Here is an 11,133-nt window from a genome sequence, read left to right as displayed (position 1 = left end):
CCCGTCATTCTGGCCTGTTTCGGTTGGACCTGGTCGGGCTTTCTTGATCATGCATATCTTCAATCGCAACACACTGTTGACTGGCGTTCACAAAGCCGGTCCTCAACACCTTGCACTTTCAAAAAGCAAACCCCTCAACAAGACACTAGGAGTGAATTGGGCACTCTGCCATTATCAAACATTTCATCGAACAACTTCCGTGCAATGTCCAACTCGCCAAATCTTGAATAGCAATTGATAAGAGCAATATAGGTGTAATGGTGTTTGTAGAGTGGCGAAGACGGCTTTTAAATTTTAACGTCGAAGAACAACCAATGAGCTTCGATTAGTTGTGATAGGAAGCATAGCTGATCAGATAGTGGACAAACGCAAGCCTCAGTGCAATCAAGCCATGGGCAAGTTGCATAAGAGAGGGCGGTTGCTTGCCCTCTCTCTCTCTCGTGGCATTCTTTTTTTCAGAATTGGTGGTTACAGCATTTACCCCTCCCCACCCCCCCAAAAAAAAAAAAATTTGTGTCAAGTATAAACAGGGCTTTCTTGTGACATCTGGAATGCTGTCTTAAAAGAGAGGATGTAACAATGGTCCTTCACGAACTCTTGCCTCTATAAGATAGCAAATTCCCAAATAATTAACATCTCGTCTCTCTGGATCAATCCGACAGGGAAGGAATAGGAAACCAACATACAACAATAAAAACCACAGGGAGAAAAAGGAAAGGAAAAATGGCCAGAAGACAAACAAATCCCCTCCTAAGAGGGCTCAGAATGAATCAAAGAACTATATTTCTGGACAAACGCATATGGATGAAACAAGAATCAATAATTTCTGAACCGATGAATCTAGGAGGTTTGAACTGAATGTAGGTACCTTTGTACAAAATGCCAAAAACCTAGGGCACATATTCATTCTCCAGCACCGGTTGTGTCCGAGTCACAGTAGCCACCGGAGCCCTTGTATTCCCTACCGTGGCTGACTGCAGGGCTTCGCCCACATCCGCCGCCCTCTCCATCCGTTGCATCTTCTTCCGGTGTTTGAATCTTCGAATCCACAGTATCAACAGAGCCATTACAATCAACACAATGAGCCCGCCAATCACAGACCCTACAATTTTCCACACCTTCCTCTCGTTCTTTCCACCCCTCTTTGAAGGAGCAGGAGGTGTTGACGGTAGGACAGGCGCTGGAGAAGGTGCAGGAGACTCCACTACAATGGCGAAATGGCCTTGCTCAACTGTGGAACAGACATTCCCAGATGAAACATTGTTGAATTTCATCATGCCCTGTAGATCAAATGTAACGCATCTTGCACCTGCAACTGATTTCACTCCAGAGAACCTGATTAAGATGGGCTGACCAGAGGCCCTTACATCCAATTCTGGTAAACTAGTTGCAGATAAATTGGAAGCGCTGTAGCCAAGAAGACCCACAACTGGAGCTAAGTAGATGTAACCATGCAATGGATAGTAAACCGTCGACCAATTGCCCAAGTTCTGGTAAACCAGAACAAGCCTCTCTACATAAGGTCGCACCACAACTCCGGTCGGAATCATGAATTTCTTGTAGCTTTTAACACCTCTATTTCTCAAGCTTCCGCTCTTGAGCCTCATTACAGAAATTGAAATTCCAGTTAAATTCGAGGGGGGGTTTCCATCGTAGGGGATGCCGGTTCGAGGCCGAACGAAAGCCCTATAAGCATAGTCTTGCAGAAGTGTATCCAGCGATCTTGCTCGGATGATTGAAGCTCCAGACAATTGAGCCCCAAATCCTGGCGACCAAGCGATCCAGAGAAACGAGAGAAGCATTGCGAGACTTCCAAGAAGCCCCATCAATGCTTCCTAATTACAGTAGTAATCAAGCCAAAATTAAAAATCACACACCAAGGAGAGAACCGTGGCAGAGGTCTGAAGTCCCAAGGAACGCAGCAAGAATGTGTTCTCAGATCCAGAGCAAGAAAGGGTCGAATTATCGAGGAAGACCCCACAGTAAAATCTTAAGAGGCTTGTAGATCACACTCTCCTTAAAGAGATATCCCCTGGATAATAAAGCGGCTTTGAAGCTTTGAACCGTTAGAGACTTCCATCGTAGATCCCCCACCCAGCTTCCCTTGAAGAATCCTTGCAAAGAGACTTACAGCGGAGACACAGAAAAGCAGCCCACCAGTATCAGTCCAGCATTTCATCACTCAACCAGACAAAACCCTGACAATTTCGACGCTTCTCTTGGGGATGAGAAACAGAGCGTCGCCGATGATTCTAGAATTGGTGGAAAGACGAGAAAGTCCGAATTACAGTGGCAGATCTTCGGTTTTCTTGGAAAAGATCGTCGAACCCACATGCCAAGAAGAAAAGCACAAATAGTTAATTAAATCAAGTACCTGATCTTGGCCGAAGCAATACCAGATTAAGACTAAAACACTAAATGGTCAAATGAAACTCCAATACTAGGGCAATGGCAGCAGTCTTGGATGAATTTCTCCTAAATTACTCAGCTGAACAAACTGCGAACTCCTATATCCTCCAAAGCATTCGATACTCCATCTGAAAATGCCATCTCTTGAATAAAATAAGCCAAGAACTGCTCAAAACCTGAAAAGCTGTAGATCCAAATTTTTTTCTTGCAATACCATCGTTTCTTTGCTTCAATGAAATATTGTAGAACTTAAAAGCTTCTGCATTTTCGGCAAATTTAACCACATAAACCCTAACAAATCCCGCATCTCATCGCCTCACGCAGGAAGCTCTGTAGCGTTAATGCGGTATCCTTTTATAAAGTTCTTAAACACCGAAAATTTCGCAAACAGATCGGCAGATACCGGCGATGAAGCGATCGAATATCTCAAAACGAATCCTCTTGATATAATAAAATCTTATGAGATAAATTTCAGGAAAACCACTAAGATGGAGACTGTAGAGGTACAGTAGAGCCTAGAGAGGCTGAGAGACTAAATCCTCGAAAAAACAATTGAAACCTCAGAAGAGGAAGAAATAAAAATGAGATGGAGAATAGAAAGACGGGAAAAGATATACAGCTACTTAAAACGCCGATAAACCCCACAACATTCTCGTAATGACAGCAAAACCTCAGCATCTTCTAAATGGACGAACGTACCCCCTGGTAGCTAATGTAAACATGAAAAATATGAAAACGCCTAGGTTTTTTATGATACCCCTAAAGAAAAAGAAAAAAAGAATGGCTAAGGTTGCTTTTCTATGGGAAAAAAAAAGAATAAAGCGTTTGGTGTCAACTTGGTGTTTTTCAGTTTTTTACGAATGGAAAGGGAAAAAACGTTAGAAACGTAGAACTATGGAACGACAAAACCTTGTTTCATCATTTCGATTTCATTCCAGATACAAAAAAAGGTGAAAAACTAGGGTAATCATTCCTGAAACATGTTCACCAAACACCTTTTTTCTTTTCTAAAAAAAAAAAAAAAGGCATTTTGACACAGAAATTGAAAATCCTGTTTTTGATACGAAATATCGTTTCTGGAACTGAATGACTACCAAACGTAGCCTAAGTTTTTTTTGGTACCCCACTAAAATGAAATGGGGAAAAGAATGTTCCTTGGTTGCATGGCCCTTGTGTCAGGGTCATGACTTGAGGATTCGTATTGGATTAGTCAAGATCGGGCGGATCGAATTGAATCAGCCTTGATCGATCCTGATTCTTAGCATGACCAATGAAGGAGTGCACATAGGCATTAATAGGGGGTGAATTTCTGGGGTTTCACAGTGGTGGGAGCACCATTTTGTCGCCTCTGTCTAGGTATAAGAGTCACACGACTAGGGAGTGTTTATTTTCCCTATTTTTATATTTGAATGGGCTGGACTAGGCTAGGCTGGGCTAGGCATATGCAATCAAATTAGATTGATCATTATTGAAATATTAACGAAGCATATCTTACGATCTTAGAGGAAAAGGAAAGGTAAATAAGACTAGAAAATCAAGAAACCAATGATGATTACAGATCATATTGCATTTGAGCCAAAGGATTAGATAAGCTTAGTTTTTATTTGTTTACATAGAAAATGAAGAAATAATAAAAGACCAGGGGGTAATAGGAGGGATTTCTCCGGAAGGAAACTAGTTAGAGTTCCTCAAAGTCCAGGTAATGCATTACTGGTGTAATCAATGAGTCAAACATCACTATTGTAGAAAAGTAAATGTTCCCTTCTCAGAAGACTATTAAGTTTACTACGGTCAACTACAGAATGAGAACTCAAAACCCACTCTTTTGTTTTGATGGAATAACACCACGAACGACCGTCTATGAGTTCGTCTGAAAACTTAAGCCTGAATTAAATTTTGAAATAACATAAAGGGGGGGCGGGGGGTTTGAATAGGCTACAGTAGTAGATTTAAAAAAAAAAAAAATTGGGTTAACATCCTCTATGTGATTGTAAATAATTTTAAAAAAAGGGCTATATAAAGAATAATCACAATCACACCGACACAAATATTTATAGTGGTTCAATTTAACTTGAGTTTAGTCCACTCCCTATAAGTTTCACTTGTAAAGTATTTCACTAGCTCTTCCGTTTTACTACAGTAGGTAGGTGTAGACACCCAATTTTATCACCCTCCCTCGGCTATGATGACTTACAGATCGTAGACGCGACCTCTCGCTTTCGACAAAGATGACAACTGACTGAGGTAACCCAAACCTGAAACATTCCATACTCACCCAAAAACCCTAGAAGCTCCGTGCTGGAGAAAAGAAGGGTTCAATTATGACTTTTCATATACGGAGGAATTCCGTCCAAAGAGACTATACAGATGGATAATACTCGGAATCACGATTCCAACAATATATGGTACATCAAAATTGGACCATCAAATCTCCCGTAATCATTCTCAGAAGATAAAACATGCATACCCACACCTAGCCATGAGCACCCAAACCCTGCACATGCAAGGCACCCACACCCCGTGCCCATGCACACCCGCACCTAGCCATGAGCACCCAAACCCTGCCCATGCAAACACCCAAACCTAGCCCATGTGAGCACCATGCATGCCCACACTTGGCCTAGCATGCCCAAGCCCTGCCCATGCGAGCCCCTAGGCTCGCCCATCCTTGCCCTGTCCCTCGCTATGAGTGCCCTATCCCCCTTGCACGGGCCCCCGCCCCACCTGCTTGAGCCCCTGCCCCACCTGCGTGCACCCCCGCCCCTACGGGTGCCCCCGTCCACCTGCATGCGACCCCACCTCAGCTGCGTGCTCCCCCGCCCACCTGCATGGGCTCCTGCCCACCTACACGCACCCCCACCCCCGCCCGCATGTAGGTTGCTCCGAGCTCGTGAGGATGCCACCACTCTTGTGTAGGCGCGTGCAAGCACCCTCACACCTCGCACACGTGGCCTTGCACTCACTCGCGCACGTGGCCTTGCGCTCACTCGCGCGTTCCCATTGGCGACAGACATCATCACTCCGATGATCGGATTTTGGATGAGATTTCCTCTTCACCTGCTTGCGTATTCCACACCCCTGCTAGCGTACCCTACACCGCAACCTCCCATTGGCCCAAAAAACATCCTTTTCACTTCATTGGCAAAATAAACATCTTTTTCCCTCATTGGAAAAAAAATCACTTCCTTCACCCCATTGGCTTAGAAAAGCATCTTTTCATCTCATTGACTAAGAAAAACATCTTTTCATCCTATTGGCCAAGAAAATTCATTTTTCACCCCATTAGCCCAAAAATCAAAATTTTTACCCAATTGGTCAAGAAAATCTACTTTTTTACCCCATTGGCCAAGGAAATCCCCATTTCCACCCTATTAGCCCAAAAAACTATAAATACCCACTCCTTTTGGTTTTTCACACTAAAGTCTCCTAGTGAGCACCCTTTGTAGAGAAGCTCTACCCTCACTCCCCTCGCCCTTGAAAGTTCTTCAAATCTTCGAAGCGATCTTCATAAGATTCGAAGTGTTCTTCAGGCCTTCAAAGTTCTTCAATCATTTGAAAATTTCCAAGTGGGCATCCCTTGTAGGAGAAACTTTGACTTCGTTTCCCCTCTTTGAGGTTTTTTAAGTCTTCAAAGTGATCTTCATAGATTCGAAGTGTTCTTCGGACCTTCGAAGTTCTTCAATCATTCGAATTTCTTCAAGCCTTAGCATAGCCCTCCCTATAGCCAATTCCTAGCAGAAGCTTTCCCATAGTGCCACTTTAGCCTAACCCTCCCATAGCCTATCCCCAACTGAAGCTTTGACGGAGTGCCACCTTAGCCAAAATCCTAAAGCAGCCCCTCCCAAGCGGAAGCTTTGTTGAAGTGACACCTTAACCTAGGTCTGAAAGTAGCCTTCCCTAGTCAAAGCTCTGCCGAAATTCAAATTTGAAAGTAACCGTTCCTAGCCGAAACTCTATCCAAATATTACCACAGTCAGTATCTCTCGAAAAAGGAAGTTTTGTTCAAGACCATCTTCCCCAGAGCCGGTAGATCCACAAAAAAGTTTGTGTCAGCACTAATCGGGGGGCCACCCCTTTTGACCTGAAACATGGGTCAAGCTCAGGTATAATCTTTCACCCAAATTAGCATAATGTAGACTTTATATTGACCTTGTTTTAGTGTACATAATTATTTAAATTCAGTTAATGTATATATGTGTGATAACCTAGCCATGCATGCAGAATATGAATAATTGTGAAAAATGTTCATTCTTAAGCATCTAGTAGAAAGATCGATAACCGGGTAGATTGGGTGCCTAACACCTTCCAACTCTACAACTTGACATGTACCCTAAATCTCTAGACTAGACCAATTTTTGGGCATTTTCTCAGGAATTAGGCCCACCCCAGGGTCCTAGGCCCGTAATCCTAGGTGGCAACTCCAAACCCTTTTACATGATCCCAATCTCCCTTATTGGACTATCATCATATACCCGTCTCAGTGATGACCTTTACACTCCTACGAAATAGGCCCCCACGTATCTCTGAGTGGTGGTATGGTAGTGTGGGGCCCGTCGGTAAGCAAACATGACACACCCTTCCTAAGAAAGAGAAAGAGGAGAGAGGGACGAATACAAAAGTCTTTTTTCTCCTCACAAAGGGGAAGAAGAAATTCAGCCGTTACCCTCATAGTGGTGACTCCACTGGGGACATCTCAAGCTTCCGACATTAGATGCTACAGCTAAATGCAAGAACATTTTTCACCACATCTGTTTGAAAACATGTTTCGCTAACTCCATGTTTGTAATTACATTCGCTAACCACATCATGCATTGTGCTCAAAATGAAATCATTTGGTGAGGGACTCCCTGTGATGCCCACACCCTCAGGGAGGTCAGTGTATGTCATGGAGTATACTCTGAGAGTAAATGGTAACTGCTTCCTGTATAAGGGCATGGGGTGTTGTTAAATGGTAAGGATGTTCGTAATTGTGTTAGCACCCTCAGGGAGGTCCGTGCACTTTATGACATTCTGAGATCGAATAATGATATTCCCACATTACACTTTTGCACACAATCACTCATGGTTTCACCACCCCCGTGGCTAGTTGCTTAACCTCATGTGTAGTCATGAGTAATGAGCAAAAAAGCCACCCCCTGATCTCGTACCTCCGAGTATATCAAAAGGATCACATACCTTACATATATAGATACTGTCAAGGAAGCCTTATTGGTCTATTTACATCCATTGCATACTCGCATAATGTAGGAAATAGATGGAGAAAGCAAGGGATGCCACAAGCTGACCTATAGAACTTGTTTGGGGTCTTCAAAAAGAATATTCCTATAATGCATTCTAGTCATAAAGAAGTGCTCTCCTAAGTGGGTTTCGGATAAAAGGTGTCCTTCCTCCTTAGAAATGAGATGTGGATGATTTGGTTTATGTGACTCTAGGGTGGTTCCTATCAAAGTCCCGTAAAATGCTAAATTATTTAAAAGACCCGAGGAAACTTGGAGGATGATCACCTAGTGGGATAAGATTAAGGAAAGTATGAATTTATTGATAGAGAATGTCTTATAGGAATATTCTGTTCAAGCCATTTGTTTGTAACTCCCACCTATGACATTGAGTGGACTAGGGACATCAGCCCCTATCCACTCCCTATCATTAAGTGGAATAACTTTGGATGAATCATTGGTTGACAATTAAGTGGATGAATGAACAAAGGGGTGGGAATACAATAATCCTAAAATAAACCACTTTTGGTTTAGATACAATTCCATACCTCAAGTATTCTCCACGATCCGTTTGGACATGTCTAGGTAACCGGTTAACTCGCTTAAGTCCAATGTCACCTCCATTGTCTCTCTGAGACTGTCTTCTTCAAAGCGATTACAGTCCTATTCATATGGATTCACCCAACGCTGAATCACCTAAGCAAGCATGGGTCCACCCAGTAGAGGCATTTTAAGCAGAAATGGCTGAAGTCAAGGGTGGATTAACTCAAATATTACACTTGTTACAAAACTCTCCCAGGACTGATCCCAAGGTTGAACCAGCACAGGCTACAGGAGAATTGGAGTAGAACGGACCTACAGGTTATTGTGGGACTTCATCCTGAGTTGACTCAGGAGAAATAGAACCAGCCAGGCCAACCGGTCAACGATAAGTTTCAACCACCCATCCAAATGGTCAACGAGGAGCCTATTCCCGAGTTCCTCCACCCAGGGTGGTGATTAAAGATGAGGAAAAAGAGTTTGCGGTACATGTCTGAATGGAACATCCAGAGACAAAGAGAGAAAGAAAAACCAGAGAGCAGTTAGAAAAGTTAGAGTATATGATCCGAACAGGAAAGAGTTCGGAAAGTTAATAGTGGATTACGATGAGATGAGTTTCTTTTCTGGAGCAAGGATTCCTGAGAAGTTCAAGTGGAAAACCAATAGATTTGATGGGTTAGGGGACCCCAAGGCTCATCTAAAAGTCTTCTTCAGCATCGCCAAATCATGGCAGCTTGCTGAGAATTTGATGGGTCAGGAATTCACGTTGAGGCTATCAGGGCTAGCACCGAGGTGGCTCACACAGTTGGAGTCTACCCAGACATAGAATTGGACAACAGTGGTGAAAGCCTTTACCAAACAATACTCTTACAACACTTAAGTAGATGTGAAGCATCGGGAACTTGAGACCTTGAGATAACAGCCTAGAGAAAGATTTGCCACCTTCCTGGTGAGGTTTACAAATAAAGTCGCTAAGATGACAGATCGGCCTTCTGAAGCAGAGCAAGTAGAAATGTTGATTGAAAACCTGTCCAAGCCTTATTATGATGTTCTCTACTATCAACATCTACAAAATTTTGATGCTTGGATAGCCATTGGCACACGTGTTGAGAACAGAATCTTAAGGGATTCACAATATCAAGAAGCTTCTTAAGATGTGGGAAAGAGTGCCAGAGTGGGCCGAGGAAAGAATCCTGAAACCAATATGGTAGGTGCGGTCCAACAGTTAGTGTCACCCATCACCTCTTCACAATCATTTGTAATACAAGCAGATGCTCCTGCTCGAAAGGCTCCTCACCCAAGGAGACAGTTCACTGATTTAGGGATGCCTGTGGCAGCAGTATATGAGAAGTTAAAGAAGCAAGGACTGTTAGGCACTATAGCTCCAAGGGTGAACAGGGACAATGACTATTGTGCCTACCACACTCAAAAGGGGCACACCACTGAAAGGTGCCTAGGTCTTCAACATGCAATTCAGGACTTGGTGGACAACGGGACTATTGAAGTCAAAGTTAAATAAGCCCCTAATGTCACTACCAATCCACTCCTAGATCATGGAACTGTCAATATATTGCCAATGATAAATGATATATGAGATTTTGATCCTCGGTTCTATGATCCGACTCATCTTATTAGAAACTCCAAGAAGTACCATATCCGGAGGCAATATGGGTGGGTAGAGAAGTTATCGCATGTGAAAAGATTTTCTCTTTCCCTTGAAAATAGTAAGGAATATCATCAGCTTCATTAAGGTGGCTTATCAGAAAGAATGCAACTCTTTCCAAAGGGCCCTCTACATGTACTACGCGGATAGACACTTCTATCGTCCCATGTTCTATGATTTTGGAGGTCTTCACTTTAGTTGTGTGTACAATCTAAAAGAAGAAACGACAGAAAGTGATCCCACTCAACTCATCACATCTAGAGCTTGGAAAAACCACATGAATGCCCATGTCTACAGAAAAATCGTAAAGAGCCAAAGTCATGAGAACTCCCAAAAGAGAAGAGTCATCAGAAGAAGAATCAAAAGATCAGGTATCCACCATCCCTCCTTCATCGTCAACAGGAGAATCCACCTCACCATACCTTCAAACTTCACCGCACCATCAACCTCCACCATACCATCAACCTTCAACACACCATCAAAGAGAAGGAGCCTTGTCATCATCTTACCACCTCCTATCTTCATTAGAATACCCTATCTCCTACATCACATCACCTTCATATCACCCCACCTTATATCTCTTAGCACCCTCATGTCATTCTCATTCTCAAGATTCGGTGGATAACCCAAAAGAAGGATGGATTGACGGGTACAGTTGGAAGGATATGCTTGCATTACCAGAATCTCCAAAAATGACCTCGTCAACAGGTTTAGTGAATGTCTTAGGAGAAAGTCAAGATGTTAACCCCACTTATTTGATTTAGACAACCACACCTCAGAAGGACGGTCCAGAGACAATTGAAGAAGTCACAGATGACCTTCTCAGAGTAGTAATGGCATTGGTAATAGGTGAACAAATCAAGAAGGGTGATCAGAAAGGCTACATCACTAGTATATCAGAAGTTGCATTGATTGAAAGATGAGTTCTCCTTTGACAACCCTACTATGTCAATCTGGTCAAAGAAGGCACCAAGCCCTCAGGTCCTCCTAAAGAGAGAATGGGAAAGGTAGATAAGACTCGTGTGGAGTTTACAGCTTCCCACTGATTTGAAGAGCCACATCTGTTCCTTTCTACGAGAACCATGATCTCAAAAGCTATATGAGCTCAATCCCGGACCTTTAGAGGAAAGAACATGTATGCAAAGCAAAGAAGAGCACAAAGAATGATGGTTTGTATGTACTGTGCCCGAATCAACTGTAATGGAAAGGTTCGTGACGGTGGTCAGAGATGTGATCGAGGAGCAAGGATGGCCTCAATTAAAAGGCTTGAAAAATTAGACTTTATCGAAAAAGAGTTGAGTAGTC

The 11,133-nt window shown here is 43.0% G+C and overlaps 1 protein-coding gene across 1 annotated transcript; it reads right to left on the bottom strand.

The window, feature by feature from the left end:
- Window positions 1-574: 574 nt before the first annotated feature.
- On the bottom strand, window positions 575-2,996 carry LOC122092475. The gene has a single exon (XM_042662800.1). The coding sequence runs from the start codon at window positions 1,824-1,826 to the stop codon at window positions 891-893; it is 936 nt and encodes a 311-aa protein (XP_042518734.1). The 5' UTR covers window positions 1,827-2,996; the 3' UTR covers window positions 575-890.
- Between the last annotated feature and the right edge of the window lie 8,137 nt (window positions 2,997-11,133).

This window comes from Macadamia integrifolia, chromosome 10 (assembly GCF_013358625.1).
Source record: "Macadamia integrifolia cultivar HAES 741 chromosome 10, SCU_Mint_v3, whole genome shotgun sequence".
Classification (NCBI taxonomy): domain Eukaryota; kingdom Viridiplantae; phylum Streptophyta; class Magnoliopsida; order Proteales; family Proteaceae; genus Macadamia; species Macadamia integrifolia.
Note: the sequence above shows the minus strand (reverse complement) of the source record. Positions and strands in the feature narration are given on the sequence as shown.